Source organism: Trichosurus vulpecula, chromosome 1 (genome assembly GCF_011100635.1).
Source record: "Trichosurus vulpecula isolate mTriVul1 chromosome 1, mTriVul1.pri, whole genome shotgun sequence".
Lineage (NCBI taxonomy): Eukaryota > Metazoa > Chordata > Mammalia > Diprotodontia > Phalangeridae > Trichosurus > Trichosurus vulpecula.
In genome coordinates this window covers 360,849,281-360,865,906 of record NC_050573.1, presented here as the reverse complement: position 1 = coordinate 360,865,906, position 16,626 = coordinate 360,849,281, and the positions used below count along the sequence as shown (strand labels likewise).

The 16,626-nt window shown below is 43.0% G+C and overlaps 1 protein-coding gene across 1 annotated transcript in view; it reads right to left on the bottom strand.

Moving 5' to 3' along the window:
• Positions 1-4,627: 4,627 nt before the first annotated feature.
• SLC9A3 (solute carrier family 9 member A3) overlaps positions 4,628-16,626 on the bottom strand; it is a 127,731-nt gene continuing 115,732 nt past the window's right edge. Inside the window, exons 11-16 of the mRNA XM_036740847.1 lie at positions 10,231-10,346; positions 9,245-9,374; positions 8,199-8,375; positions 7,473-7,545; positions 6,032-6,145; positions 4,628-4,875 (exon numbers count right to left, since the gene is read on the bottom strand). Coding sequence (XP_036596742.1) covers positions 4,628-4,875; positions 6,032-6,145; positions 7,473-7,545; positions 8,199-8,375; positions 9,245-9,374; positions 10,231-10,346 — 858 coding nt within the window. The remainder of the gene's footprint in view (positions 4,876-6,031; positions 6,146-7,472; positions 7,546-8,198; positions 8,376-9,244; positions 9,375-10,230; positions 10,347-16,626) is intronic.

Here is a 16,626-nt window from a genome sequence, read left to right as displayed (position 1 = left end):
TCCTTTCCATAGCCCTAATATCAGATATTAGGGCAGGTGTTATTATCCCAATTTCATAGATGAAAAATCAAAATCAAAGATGAAGTGTAGCCAGGGATTTGGAGTCAGAGGACTTGGCTTTGAATATCATTTCTGTTACCTACTCTATGTAGTATGGGCTTATCATTTTACCTAACCAGGCCTTCTGCCTTCTTCAATCTTTATAAGGAGAATATTTGGGGGACATTGGGATATGTGGCTGTATTTGCAGAGTATATATTCAAATGGGAGAGACAACATGTAAATAGCTAGGCATAAACAAGATATATCCAGAGTCAATGGAAGGCAATCTGAAATGGGAATGTATTAGCATCTGGCGGTGGAGGGACTGGGAAAGGATTTTTATAGGCGATGGGAGGTGAGCAGAAGGAAGTATTAGAAACTAAGGGCTAGAGCTGAGAGGACTGAGCTTTCCAGGCCCAGGGGACAGCCAGGGCAAAAGCACAGAGCTCGGGGGAGGGAGTGTTGTCAGGGAGGAATGGCCAGGGGGCCAGAGTGGCTGGATTGTAGAGTTTGTGGAAAGCAACGAGGTGTAGGAAGATTGGAAAAGCCAGCTTGAAAAGTTAAAAAGAGGAGTTTCTATTTTATCCTTAAGATAACAGGAGGCCACTGGCAGCTCACAGAGCAGAGGGGGTGACACGGTCAAACTTCAGAAAAATTGCATTGGCAAGCTGAATGGAGGACTGATTGGAGAGGGGAAACAGCTGCAGTGGGGAGACCAGTGAACAGGCTCCTGAAGTAGACCAGGTGAGAGGTGATGAGAGAGTGAATACGTGCTGTGGTTAAATGAGTGGAGAGGAGGAGGAGAGAGATGAGGTTGTATGGTTAAGAGCTATTAACAAGGGAGAAAGAGGAGATACCAAGGTTCCAGGTCTGGGTGGATGATGGTGCCCTCAACAGTCATAGGGAAGTTCAGAAAGGAGGAAAGTTTTAGGGAAAGATAATGAATTTCATTTTACACATGATGAGTTTGAGGTACCTAGGGGACATCTAACTTGAGATTTTCAAAAGGTGGTTGGGGATGCCTGACTGGAACTCAGAAGAGAGAAGGGATGGATATACAGATCTGGGAGTTCCATGCATGGTGAAGATAACTGAGCCCTTGGGAGCTGAGGAGCTTGCCAAGTGAGGTTGTGTGGAGGGAGAAGATTAAGGGACCGGGAGAAAGCTTTGGCCAGCCCCGATGGGGAGTGGGTTTGACTTGGATGACTCTTCCCTGTCTACCCCTCCTCTGTATGTGCTGACTCCTTTTTTGAATGTACACTCCTTGAGGGCAGAATGTTTCCCTTTTGTGTTTGTATTCACAGCCCTTAGCATAGTGACTGGCATACAGTAAGGGCTTAATAAATGCTTTTCATTCATTCATTTATTCTGACTGTATATCCTTTTAATACCTCCTTCTTCCTTTGAAGTCCCTCTTTATATAGCAAGGGGACTATAGGCTTAGGAGGGCTCCTTTCCTCAAAGCTTTGTGGACACCAATTGACCTCTTTGAAGTTGACTGAGGAGGCCCTATCTGTTGAGTAAGATCATAGCATTCATCTTGGCCTGTCTTTTACCTGTGCAAATTATTCTTATTAAGTGTTTCCTGAGGGCGGGGACTACAACTTAGTCATCTTTGTGTTCAGGGCTTGGCACAGTGCCTTGTATACAGTAGGTGCTAAATGAATTCTGTGATTGCAGGGTGGCAGGGTACCATCTGGCTGACTACTTGGGTGGAAGCTCAATTGATGCTTGAGCTTCGAGAAACAGTACCATGTGCCCTTCCCTTCCTGTGGCTGACAACTTACTCTCATTGTAGGCTCTTACCCAAGGGTAAAAACCACAATGCTTTGTCAGACCAATAGAGTTCTGGCCAGAAAAGTCCTAGAGTAGAGCCCTGAGAAGTTGGGGATTGGGGTGTGGTGGGTGGGGTGCAAGAGGAAGGGAGGACCGGGATCTAGCCAGCCCATCCTATGGCTTTTACCCTGAAGTTAAAATCCTCTTGGTTCTACTTAGCCCTTAACTCTCTTCAAAGGTATGTTCTCAGAAAGTGAGACGACCTCACCTAATCAGGTTGAAACTTGCAAGTATCACCCTGCAAAGGGGAGGTTTTACAGGGAGAGGAAGAAGCAATTAGGTGTTGCTTGGGAATGGGCTACCTGGCTGTCTGGTAATCCCCAGGTGTGGAAAAAGGCTCTTCAGCGCAGGGAGAAGGCATGGGACAAAAGCTAGTCAGGGGCAGTGGCAGAATGCTTCTTGTGAAAAAGAGGCAGACCCCATCAGACACCCCTGCCTGGTCACCATGGACAAGGAGGCTCGATAGACATGGTTTCGCCCATTGTTTACCAACCATTTCCAATTCCTAACTACAGCTAATGGATAAAGCTCAGCTTTTTACACAGAAATCACCTAAGCAGGCCTAATAACTACAGAGATGGAGGAGACAACTATCCCCCTAGTTGGGACCGATTAGTTCAAACTACAGGAGAGGAGAGGAAAATAATCTTGTTTCTGTTTCAGTTTCTTTCCAAATCAACACGGAACTTAACCAGAGTCAGAATTCTCCCATGCCTTGATTTGGGGAAAGGTTTTATTTAATGTTTAAACTCAGCAAGAGCCCTTAAATCAAAAGCCCTTCTGCACTCTGGTGAATGAAACCTATGGACCTCATCTCAGAAAAATGCTTTTAGATACATAAAATAAAATACAGAAGATTACGGAGGAGAACAATTATATTAAAATCCAGTTTCCAAAATATATTTTTTAAAAAGTCCACAGATTCCACATGAAGGATTCCTGTTTATGAAGCTAAAGTACTTGCTGTTTGTGTCACTAGAAATAATTAAAATTTCATCTCCTTCCTCCAGATCTAAAACTATTTATTAAAAATGCTATTCTTTGAAGCTGCCTCCCGAAAATATAAGGCTTTGCCATGTTCCTGGACCCACCTCAGTAGTCTTGGCAAAAGAAACCAAGACCAAAGTTTAAGGCAGATAGAGTTTGGCCTCCATGTCAGCATTGATAAACAAAGCACAAATAGAAAACTGCAGGAGAACTTGAGAGTACTTTCCTTGTTGTGTTTTGTATTGTATTCCATTTGTTCCTTATTTTCCTATCAATTTGTTTATTTCTTCACTTCTTGATTTGTTTGTTTACTTTTTCATTGCCACTGGTTAGGAAGGAAGTGCCTTTGGCTAAACTGGAAGTGAGAAACTTACGACTTCCAGCTCTTTCATTTCCTCCTGCCTCAGTCCCGTTCTTTTTTTAATAGGACTATTCCCTGCTGCTTCACAGACTGACACTTTCTTGTATCATTTCTCAGGGACTGGGAAAAGAAAGAAAAATACAACATGTAGCTGTAAGTGACCTTAAATTTTAAAGCACTTTAATTTCTAAGCATGAAAAAGGAGGCCTCAGTGTTGATTTCTTGTACAAGTTCTGGGGGCGCAACCTCTGAGGTTGGGGGTGGGAAGGCCTGTGACACTCTGCTTTCTATCTACTCTTCTTAGGGCAATTGACCTCTAGCTTCACTAATTCATGGCTCTATGATCAGACTTTCCTAAATGGTGATGTTCTACTGGGATAGAAGCCCTGGTGAAGCTGCTGCAACCCCAAAACAAAGAGCAAGAAGACCCCAAATCCCTTCAAAGCCTCCATCCAGTAGAGCATAGTAACTGCCCTGCTGGTGCAGCATACCACCCCAGCTCAGCTAGTAAAGGCATGGTTATTTTGGAACCTCTGATTCTCCCCATGGGATTGGTATCTCTGGTTCTTCCATCTTTGGCAAAAGAAGCAGAACCACCCATGTCATGATGAGGTCCCCAGCCATGGCTGAAGGAAGCCACACTTGTCTAGTAGGGTTCCTACAATACCTAAATTTAATAATCCATCAGGGATTGTGGTGAATTAGAAACCACTGTGGTTTCGATCTTGCTGGGTTTTATTGCTTTATTCCGTCAATAAACTAGTAGCTCTTATATCAGGGTTGAAATGGGATCTGCCGTTCCTTTCATGAACCTTCCAAATGCCTGTAGCAGCCTACGCCTTAGGTGAAAGAAAAACAAGATCCTTCTTTTTCTTGGGGTCACAGCTATCTCTCCTTTGCTGATTCCTCATCCAAGCTCATCCCCTTTGACCCTCAGATCTGAAGGCACAGCTATACCTTAAAGGCTGAAAAGCTTTCAATGAAAAGTCATTGGCTATGGCAAAACATTAGTCTCATTTAAAATCACATCTTAAGTAAAGTTTGCTATCAAAGAAAGAAATTGTAGGAAGAATAAGTAAAAGTGACTTAAATGATCAAGCACATTTGCACATAGAAAAGCACTACATGAATAGGCACATCAGTCTGTATCTACTGTAATAGACTAAGAAAGGTAGAACCTCCATCAAGAAGGAACCAAGCGTGGTTTCCTTAGGAATGAATACAACATGCCTCCATGTCCAGCCAAAGTGCACATTCAGACCACAAGAGAGAGAAAGTAAAAAGTGGAAAACACAGAGACAGAGAGAAAATTCATCTGAGGAGGAAAGAGATCAGTGTTTGTTAGGTAGCTACAGCAGAGGAGGTAAGTAAAAAAAGGAAATGAAGGTTGCATTAAAAACATTACATATGTGTAGATTCTGGAAGGAAAGATCGAGGCCGCTCCTCTGGACTGTCAGCTAGCAAAAAGGAATCGACTGACTTAGTGCTGAGCCGGATTGGTGTGAGACGTCTGAAGTTGCTGGGAGAGTATGGAATCTGCACACGTGCCCTTTGTGATGGCACCACTGTCTCCTCAGAGGAAAACCATGGTGGCACCTTTGTAAAGATGCTGTGGTCCTCTTCCGTTGAAAAAACAGGGTTATCGATTCCTAGGAAAGAAAGGCAATGGGAGGTAATGTCAGTGGTGGGGAGTCAAAGCAGCTGCCAGTTGACCTGGAGGGGAGTAGGAGCCATGGCTGTCCTGAAGGAAGCGCCGGCCCTTGGAGCTGGTCGTGGTTAAGTTTAGAATGTGCCTTGTCACCAGTTCCTGGTCTATTTGCCTCATGGCAGGAACTCCCTGAAAAGAAAAGTGCCACTTGGCAAGCAGAACGATGACATTACATAGACGGGATACGTGACTCTTCAGCTCCAAATGCCATGGACTGAAACCACCTTATCTGTAACTATCTTACACTTATCTTAGCTGTAACGCAATACAGCTCTTAAATGGACCTATTTAAAATCAAAGAAGATTAAATACCCAATCTTATGATTCTCAGAACGATGATCTCAGGTAAAATAAGGCTATCTCATGAGAATTTGTTCTCTTCTTGGTAAGTACAACTATACATTTTACATATGCACACAAAAATCAAAGCATTAAAACACACTCATATGCATAGCAAAGAAATATCTACCATAAACATTTCCTTCTAATGACTTATTGTGACATGACAATGACCCTAGCTTCTCCATGGCTAGGCTGGTAGTGTACAGGCTTTGGCAGATTTTATCAAGGTGCCAAGGCCTATGATGGATTTTGTCATCAAAGTACCAGACTAAGTTCAGAGACACTCATCACCTGGTTGGCCTCAAGGTGATGAATTTTCTGACCATGACAACTCTTGAAGACCATCTACCATGTTGTAAAGGGGTTCTGATTTGTGCTGGTGTATGGAGTATACACTCCAATGGACCGTCATTTCTTGGGTATCAAAATGGACACACACATCTACACCTACCCATCTACTCTCTGCCTCTCCACCTTCCCCACTCCCATCCCTTCTCATACCAATTGGTCTCATTATATCACTAATGTCTTTCTCACACTCATGATTTAGGCATTTCCTTATTACATAGCTAGCAACTTAAATTTCTTTGAGGCATGGACATATTTCAAAATATAGCTCCTAAGAAATCGCACTATTTATAAGGCATTTTGAAATCCAGGAATGTTCTGAATCTCTGTACTGCAATCTCTTCTGCAGAGTTTCCTTTCCCTGACTAATCCCCTTCTCAGGGGCAGAAATACCTTACTCTTCTTACCTGTAGTTGAATCTGTGGCTGTGTCTTGAGTAACACTGGCTAGAAATTCAATTCCACCACCCATTGGCTCAGCTTCATACTCATTAGTCTCTTCAGGGTCTGAAAATTCCATTTCTAAGGGAAGGAAAAATTATGGCCAAATTCTGCATTCCAGAAACACAGGGTCAAGCTCATCATTGTGGTTAATGATGGCCATTCAAGACAGTGTTCAAAAATAAATACCACTTCTCACGAAAAGGTTTTGCATAATCTACGGTGTTTTTCATCTTGGGTCCCCCTCCTACAGACCAATAATGGTTACACACTCATTTCCCAGAAACAACCTTATCCAGGGAGTGGTTTCTAGAGAAAAAGCAGACCAGTGAGTCATATGATAACTTTCAAAGGGGTGGGGGAAGGTGCAGGGAGGGGGGGAAGTGGCTTTGGTTAAGGATTGAACAAGAGACTAAAATGAACTCCAATAATCTTTTCTCAAATACCATTTACCTATCCCACATGCCCCTATCCATCCATACTTTGGATGTTTAGGGAAGGTCAGAGTTGAGGAGTATAAGGGAAAAGACAGGGAGTAGGAAAATAGAGGAGACCATAATGTAAAAGAAGGGGACTGGAGGGATAACTGAAACATTCTGTGTCTGCTGAAAAGTGGAAGAATACCATTACTTTGGTGCTTCAAGGGTCCATGGGCTTATTGGTATGGGTACTCCTTCCACCAATGGAGACTGGGACTCTTACATGCCTTAGGAGATGGTTTAATGGGTTGTGGTAGCCATATAAACCACTCATCACTTGGTGGCCAGCCTTCTGATGATGAGACTTTCTGAGCTGAGGCTGGCCCCTGGATGATAGACAGAGGCTGTTGCCAGCCCTACATGAGAGCTACTGTTCTGCTGGGGATGGCCTTTAAGGATCCAGGGTCCCCTCTGAGTCATGAGGAGCCAAGAGGGGAGAACCCTGCTGGACGACTAGCATTAAAGCACTAGAACATTGCTTGTTGCTCTTCCTGGTTCTCACTCTTGTGGGCCTATGGATCTCCCAGCCAAGGGGTGACTGGGGTTGGGGTGTGGGGCTGGATTTGGAAGGACTTGCCTATGGCTCCTGGGCCCACCCCACCTCGCTCCATTATTGACCGGCCTCTCCTTCTCTTACCAGTCTTGAGAACTCAGGAGGAACACGGTCATGTTAGAACTGGGGAAAGAGCTGCTGGGGGCTCTGATAATCCTGCTGGGAAAGTGCACTAAAGAGTTGCTTGCTGAGAGAGGGAGCCAGTTTTCCAGAAAGGGTCATTTGAGGAGCTTGAGGTGGGAGCCTCTCAAGCAGCATTCCCCTCCTCCTGCCCCATCTCCTCCCTCCCTCCTACCCAGCAATATCTGCCAGTGGGTAGATCTGCCAAGAGCAGTCAGATTTTGTCTGTAGGACATGTGATAAATTAAACAATTACCTTTCTCCTTAAAAGCAAAATCGTGAGTCGGGCTTTCCATTGGTATTTTTCCATTTGGTATGCTACTGTTTCTCTGTAGAAACAAAAATGGAGTGACAGTTCAGAGTTTATCAGACACACCTGTTACTTCAGAAAGCATTGCACTGAATACATAGAACCTGGGCATGATAATAGCTGATGTTTTCTCAGAGCTTTAAGGTTTCCAAGCACTTTATATACATTATACGATTGATCCTGACAACAACCCGAGGGTAATAATAACTAACACGTGGCATTTTACAGTTTTCATGTATTATCCCATCCGATCCTTACAACAATCCTGTGAGGTAGACGCTGTGTTAGTGTTGCCACTTTACAAATGATGAAATGGGAAGCTCAGAGAAGTTAAACACCTTGCTCATGGCCATGCAGCTGGTAAGTGCCAGGGGTAGGATTCGAACCCAGGTCTTCCATGTTCCATGCCCAGCATTCTTTCTACTGCACCAACCCAAGTCTCATTCCAGTGTTCTGTTTAGGGTTCATGCCACCCTGTTCACTTGAGGTGAAACTATCTTATTAACTACCTAAGTTATGATAAGTAACTACTAACCTTAATAACTAAATTCCCTTGAATGGAGTCCAAGATGGAACCACCTCCAACTGAATTCTTTTCGGGAAATAGTACAAAAGTACTCTCCCCATGTAGTTTACCTTGAATGCTGTCCTAGACATAGCTACGTGCCTTACCCTCTTCTGGCCGCGCTCTCTCTTGTAGAGTTTGGCAGTTTTTTTGGTTTGGTTTATTCCAAGTTTGGCAGATTTGAAAGACTCTAAGCGCTTCCTCATTGTTCTGTGGAAAATTTCTTTATCTTGTTTCTCGTCTTCATTTGTTGTTAACTCATGCCGGCTGTAGAGATGTTTGTACTACAGAAAGGAAAAGGAAACAAATGAAGCCATAAAGGAACAGGTAATTAAGCTGGACTCAATGCACACGGCTAAGAGGACTTTGAATTACTTAGGAACCCTAAGGTACTTCATGGGTTTAACCAACTTCTCTTCAATGACCAATACTAGGGCGTCCATTCCCCATCAACTCTGACCGGCTTTCTATTCAGAGCCCTTCAATAAATCCACTCTGGTGCACGAGGATCTTTAGTTTTGCAATTTATTATTCCAGGACAAAAAAAAGCAAAACTGATAGGCCTAAGCTGGAATACTGTAGTTCACTGTCTCATTGGCTTTTGCAGAAGCAAAAGAACGATGTAGCAAAACCCAGGAACTTCCTTTCAGAAGTCACTCATTGACCCTCACAAGTCATTCACTCTTTTTGGACCTTCCCAATTCAACATAGTGGAAGGGCCCACAGACGCTAAATTATGTGCTCAGTTTTTGTCTGCGTGACTGCGGAAAGAAGGAGGCAGGGTTTTGATGGAGCAAAACCCTCTGCTTGTTCATGGGGTCAACCATGCTGGACAATGCTGGCAGAACAGGCTCACTAGCTCCCTCTCCCAACTGCTCTCCATCCCTTCCTACCCCAACTCCAGCTGCTTTGGGCTGGGGTGTGAGAGAGGGAATTTAGGCCCTGGGTGTGTTCACAGCAGCCCTCATTTGCAGACATGTTGGGGGTGGGGAAGGGAAGGTACACCTTTATGTCAGCTTGCTCCCTGCTTGAAAGGAGTTATGCTGAATAGTGTTGTTAATTTGTTAAGACTATCAAAGCCTATCAAAGAAGTCCAAAGTATCAGCACTAATAAAAACTCTGGGTATGGCTGGCGTATACAGTGACCATTCACCTCTTGTCTGGGTTTATAAAGATACTGCTGCAGTGTGTGGTGAGTGACAGTGTCCTCTGTATCCCGAATACTCTTTCTCCTCTGCTCCAAAGCCTGCATGTCCAGGCAAACCGTGCTGACATTTTCTCTCCTCAAAAAGGAAACAAACAAACAAAATGTATTATTTCTCAACTATGAGTAAGTATGGACTGCTGTGATCACGAAAGAGCATGACTGTGCCAGGGCCTAAAGGCCACAATTCTTTCAGCCCAAGTTATGTTCCCTCTTAACTCATAGGTAGAAAAGTGCTTCGGCTGACTCATGGTACCAAGTGAATACACAGGCCTAGTTCTCCATTTAGAAAAGGAAAGGGTGATGGGTTGGGAATGTCTCTGAACCCTGCTAGCTCTAACGTTTTATGCTCCAGGAGCAGTAGAGCCAGGGTAATGATTCCAGACATTTTCCGCTGCTGCCTTTGATGCCTGTCCCCTAAGTGACCCTGTTTCATTTTATTATCATTTAGAAATGGGAAGACAAGCACAGTTTGACTTGATTGTTTTGCATAAGAGGAAGGAGACTGGACTGATGTAGCTTTCCCCACTACTTTCCTTCTTCCCTTTCTGAGTGGATCCTTGCCAGAAAACACAATCGTGATTAAGTGTAAGCAATCCAACTGCACCTTAGCCCAGGACTAAATACATAATCAGCGCATTCATTGATTAACTGACTGTTATGCTTGTCACAGGTCTCAAGAGAACATTAGGCACCAGGACAAAGACTGTTCCTTTCCTATTAGTTTCTTTTCTTCTTCGTTAAAGCTGGTCAGCAACACCATTGAAAGAGAAAAACTTTGGTGTCACTTTCAAGGCTATGGAGAGGGATGGGAGACCACAGACATAGATTGCTCCTGACCTATCCACTCACAGTCCCTTCTGCACATGTACCCAGACACTCATCCATCTGACATGCTTTCTACTGAAAGAAAACCCAGTGAACAGAATACTTACAGTAAGTAAGAGACTGAGGCTTCTACAGTAGACGGACGAGGGGTGCTGAAGTCCACATTGACAATGTTGTCAGTACTTGGCGAACGGATAAATGCCAGGGACCCTCTTCGCTCTCCCTGTTATGGATTTGGAGAAATGTTTCATGTTAGTCAAACTGAGTAGTGCATAATATTGATTGTGGGGTTGGAAATCAGCCTTGACTCTTTGTTAATAAGAACCAATCATTTATAAGCTCACTGCCCTCTCCTCTCAGGCTACCCAATCATCCTTCTGGGAATGAAAGGTCAATCTAATCAAAGTTCTAAATGATAGGTACAGTATATCTGCAAGCCTAGAGAAGAAGTGAACGTTCCTGCCACACTAGTCCCAGCTCCCATGAGGGGAGTCAGTATGGGACAGCTTGGAGTAGTGGAAAGAGTCCTGGTCTATGGGTTAGGAATCATGGGTCTGTGCGCCAGGTCCAGTGCTTCCTCATTTGTGGTGTGACTAGGCACAAGCTACTATGTCCCAGCTGCTTCTTTTAAAATATGGGTCAGAATGCTTACACAACTTTCTTCATGGAGTTGTTAGGAGGAAAGAGCTTCATCAATCTTAAAGTGTTGCTATTGAATCAAAGTGCGAATAATTGGTAGAAGATGCAGTGAGACAGATTCCAGCTTGGTTTGAGGAAAAGCTCCCTAACAATGAGAATGATCCAAAAGTGGGATGGGCTGCCCCATGGGGCAAGGGAAGCCCCTCACCTCAAAGAAGAGACTGGATAACACTTGTTGGACATGTAGATGGAATTCTTGGTCAGGGGTGAGCCATACTCTGAGATTCTTTCATTCTGTAACTGACCTTTCATCTGGGGAAGTTGACACTTCTGAGAGCTTTAGGTGGGTCAGAGATAGCCAACAGCATCCTGTTCTTTACCATCTTGGACGTATTTACTGCATGCTCAGGGGAAGGAGGGAAATACTAGAGCACTGAAAATGAGAGAGAGAGAGAGAGAGAGAGAGAGAGAGAGAGAGAGAGAGAGAGAGAAAGAAGAAGAAGAGGCAAGAAGAGAAAGATGGAGGAAGAGAGGAAGAGGAGAGAAAGATGGGAAGAGAGAGAGAGAAGGACTGAGGGGAAGAGAGGGCTAAAGGGGGGGAAGAGAAGGAGGGGAGAGAGGAGTGAGAGAAAGGAAGAGAAGAGAGGAGAAAAGAGACAGATGGAGAGAGAGAAGGGGAGAAAGAGGAAGAGAGGAGAGAGGAAGAAGAAGGAGGAGAAGAAGGAGGAAAAGAAAAAGAAGAGGGAGGAGGAGGAGGAGAAGGAGGGGGAGGAGGAGGAGGAAAGGAAGAAGAAGAAGAAGAAGAAGAAGAAGAAGAAGAAGAAGAAGAAGAAGAAGAAGAAGAAGAAGAAGAAGAAGAAGAAGAAGAAGAAGACGAAAAAGATGGAGGGAGAGAAGAGGGGAGAGAGATGGGAAGGGATAGATGGAGGGAGGGGAAGAGGAACTAAAGCACGGAGAGAGAGAGGGGAGGGGGAAGGGGAGAGAGAAGGGAACAAAGAGAAAGAGAAGGGGGTGAGAGAGAGCGAGGAAGAGAGGGAGAGAGGGGTGGGGGAGAAGCCCAAACTAATGCAGAAGCTGTAATATAATTCAAATTTTTAAGATTCTTGAACGGCTGCTTTAACTAACCAGTTAGATAGTTAATAATTACCTAGTGCAAGAAAGAACCCGGGGTGGGGGGTGGAAAGTCCATGTGGGAGAGAACAGTTCATTTTAAGCTCCTGAAAAATATTACTGAATATTATTGTATTGTCTTTGGTATCAAATTTACATTTAAAATGTATATTAAATGTCACCTCTCACTTACAACCAGAAAACTATTCTTTTTATCAAGTCACATGAGCAAATGTTGGCTTCTACAAAGTTTCTCCTCAGTATTTAATTAGCTACACATAAGGCCACCAAGAGGAGAGTAGGGTTAGAGTTTGGGGTAGGCTGAGTTGGGGTAGAAGAAGGAGAAAGGGAATGCTGTGTGCTCATGTTGCCCAAGCCCCAATATTTTTAGTTTCATGGATTCGGCTTAAAATGAGCAGTAAGGACTGTCCTGAAGGAAAAAGAAGTCACAGAAAGGCACTCTAAAGGAGATGTGGAATTGGAGAGTGCAGACCCAATGTCTTTGCCTTGGTGATGGGTGGGAGTTTTGACAGTAGGAGCTGTAGGTGTTTCTTAGTTATTATCCAGCAGTCACCTTCCTCTCTCCTTCTGGCAGCCTCCCCAAGCTATTGGCTATTAGTAGAGCTTTGGGGTCCAGGACAACCCACAATTCCAAAGGCTTGAGTGCTTGCTCAGAAATACAAGTCCCACAGATTGGTTCTTGAGTGTTTTTAGGTTTCCAGCGGGAGCTGTATACTCGTGATGCTTTCCTAAAAGACATTTGGATTTGGACCCACAGTCAAATCACAAGAGCATGGGTCATTCTAGAGCCAGCAAACACCTTAGAGATCGTCTCATCCACCTCTCCCACTTCTGAAAAGAAAACAGAGGCACAGAAACTTTGAATGGCTAGCCCAGCATGACACAGGTGGTGAGTGGTCATTAAATCCTGGATCGGCCCTCTGGCTTCAAATTCAGTGCCCTTTCCATTATACTACACTTGCTACCAGCCACCTCCTGCTGTGAATAAAGGGCACTCGGGACCAAGGCTCCATGCTGTGGGGCATGTTTTTCACTGGGAGATAACCGAAATCATTGTACAGGAACAGCACTGGCTTTGATCCTTGATAATCGTGACCTTTGATAGTGCAGAGTGTTCGTGAGGGCTCTTGTAATCTGAGAACCATGTGAGCACTTCAGGAAGAGCAAGGATTTAATAGCACCTAGTACCATGTGGTAGGATTTACCGTCCTGTTCTGAGAGGGTCACAGTCACAAAGGGACCAGAATTTATCATCTTTTTCATGGAGTTTCCTTAGCACCTTTTAACAGGTAGATAAAGATTGTGATAGACAGTGAACACCAAAGATGTCAAAAGGAGAATGCCTTGCATTCCACTAGAAATATCTCTGTCAATATTCCCTCACTTCTTTAGGTTTCTTTAGGGTTTTTGAATCACTTTTAAGTACATTATCTTATTTGATCTTCACCACCACCCTGTGAAATGGCTGACAATAGCTCCTTACACTTATGCAACACTTTACAAAGTGCTTTCCTTTCAGCAAACTATTTTTCCTTCAGAAATTATTTTAATTTGTATATTGTTTCCTTCTGTTTCCTCATTGTAAAATGTGGCTAATAACATCATCTACCTCTCAGGGTTGTTGTGAGGATCCAATAAGATAATATTTGTAAAGGCTTAGCACAGTGCCTGGCACATAGTAAAGGCTATTTAAATGTTGGCTATTATTATTATTATTAATATGTGCTTTTTTTGGAATCATCATTTACAATCTCTCACTGCCTGGCTTCTACTTGTCTAGCTTTGTCATTGGGAGAGATTCTTTTTCTCTTTAATTTAAAAAAATATATTTTCCCCACAATTACATGTAAAAACAATTTTTAACATTTTTTTGAGTTCCAAATTCTCTCCTCTTTAATCCTTTACTACCTGCAATTAGCTTTATTCTCTTCCTCTTCTTCCTGCTCTATGCAGCAAGCAAAAAGGAGAGCTCTCTTAAAAAGAATCAGCAGTTGAGTTGTTGCTGTTTCCTCTGCACTGGATATGTGGAATTTCACTAGCAGGAGTTGGCCACATTTGGAAAGTGGTGGTCTGGATAGTGACAGTCATCCCCCCAAGCTTTGGGGATTTCAATGCAGTGAGAAAGTTTTACTGCTGTTGCTTCCTACATAGGCAGTTTGTCTTGTCTCATCCAACACGTGGCGGACTGATAGTTGGGTATTGTTGGCATTACTATCAAAGGAAGAGTGGAAGTCATAAAGTTCCTGCAAAATTTGCCTTATCTGTCCCTTGCCTGCACTAACGTCAGAAATAGCTGCCACGGTTTGCTCTAAGGGACCATTTGCTGATACTCAGCTCTTCCAGGTCACCATAAATCAGTACAAGCAATGATTCCATCACCACCTCTTGTTCTTCAAAAATGAGCTGATATGTTTCCAGTTAGAGGGCAAATATTATTAACTTAAGGAATACTTTAGAAACTGAGATTCAGAAAACTCAAGGCCAAATAGTTACTAAATACTCCCCATGCTGCTTAACTGGATGTTGATAAATAAAAAAGGCAAATTTGTTTTTGGAGGGGGGAAGGCAGGGCAATTGGGGTTAAGTGACTTGCCCAAGGTCACATAGCTAGTAAGTGTCAAGTGTCTGAGGCTAGATTTGAACTCAGGTCCTCCTGACTCCAGGGCTGGCGCTCTACTCGCTGCGCCACCTAACTATCCCCAGAAAAAATTTGATATGAATTCAGTGAAATCACTCATTTAGATCCCATTTTAGGTTCTCCATTGGAAAAATGAGGGAGGCTCAGTTAGATGCTATTTAAGGTCTTTTTTCAACTCTAAATCCATCCACTATAACTTCTGATTTTTGCTTTCTATAGAAAGAAAAGATTGGGAAGCCAATTAGTGATGTAAGTAAGACTTCGAGACCTTGCTTAGGAGACTGTTTATGAGCACTTTAGAAGAATACCAATGGATGCGCCAATTATGAAGTAGGATTGTTATCAGCTTAACACTTTATTAGGGACAGGGACAAGACTTGTGTCATTGGTACAGGGAACTCCTTGGTGAGGAAACTCCTTTCACCAGTATAGATTGACATGTTTTGGCAACTTATAGTTACCTAGAGCAATGAGAGGTTAAGTCACTTGTCTAGGATCACGCAGTCAGTTTTGTCAGAAGCAGAGTGATTTGCATTTAGGTCATCCTGGCTTTGAGAAAAGCTCGCCATCCACTACTGCATGCTACCTCTATTAGATTGAGCAAATTTATAGAAAACATGAATTTTAGGATATTTGAAAAATTGAATATTTTTTCAGATTATCAACTTGATTTAAAGTGGCCTTTAATAAATTAGCCTAAAGTTTTAGTGAATATTTACCACATTTATACATATGGATTATATATCAGAGATATACACAGCCTCTTGTCGATGTAGGAGGCTTTGGGCTTGGCCCACAGGATTTTATTTAAACCAACAAAAATACTTCCATAAATTGTTTTTGTGTTACTAGGTCACATGGTCATTAAAGGTATGTTCATCTTCCAGAGGGGAGTACAGAGTAATCTCTCATGTTATGGCTTATTTTTGGAGCCACTCCCAATTGTAAATTGACTCATAGAACTTCCAAGTAAATAGATCATCTGTGCCCTAAGAGTCACCCTTTCCTCTCCACTTCCATTTCCACCCCAGTAGTCACTCTACATCTTCATTGTCTCCTTCTTGGATTTCTGTGGTGGGCTTCTGAAGAGCTCTCTCTCTCTCTCTCTCTCTCTCTCTCTCTCTCCCTTTCTCTCTCACTGTCTCTCTTTCTCTGTGTCTCTCTGTCTCTGTCTCTCTCTCTCTTTTTCTCTCTATCTCCTGTCTCCCCTTTTCCAGTTCACCACACCCATGGCTGTTGGAATTATCTTTCTAAAACACGCTTTCATTATGTCATACCTTGCTGAAAAGTCTTTTATTGGATCAGATCCAAATGCCTCATCTTGTATACAAAGCCATCCAATTTACCTATGAAACTTAGTTTCACAGAATCACACAATCACGGAATCTCAGAATTGGAAGGATATCAGAAGCTACCTAGTCCAATCCATAACGAAAAAGAATCCCTCCATAACACTTGACAAGTGGCCATACAATCTTTGCTTAAAGCTTTCTGATAAAGGGGAACTCAGTACCTCCTGAAGCAGACCTTTCCACTTTGTCATAAAGTTTTTCGTTAGAGACACATTTTAGCTTTTTGCAACTTTCATTCATTGCTCTTAGTCCTTAGTCAAACAGAATTATTTTAATATTTCTTCCATGTAATAACCTTTCAAATACTTGAAGGCAACCATGTATTATATCTTTTTCCTCCAGACTAAACATCAATTACTTCTTTTGAGGAGGAAGAGTGAGAAAGCTAGCTAACATAGGGTACTGTTGGGGGTTACTTGCCAGACAGGAGTGATGCTGCACAAAAGGGGAAAGGAGAAGGTGAAAAGGAAAGATAGTGCCAAAGACAATTTCTCCTTGTTTTCACTAACCCTAGGGGATCCCAGCACATTTGGAAATGAGAAAAGACTTTGAAATGCAAGATGATCTTGAGCGTTGGGACTATTCATTATGTCTGGATTTTTTCCCTTGCTATTTTATCTTTATGAAAAACCTGAATTTTTAAAATGCCATTTTAGATGGGAAGCTCTCAGTCCACAGGAGCTGTATGTATTTAATTGACCTCACACAGTATCCAGTACAACATGACATGCCTGCATGTGGCA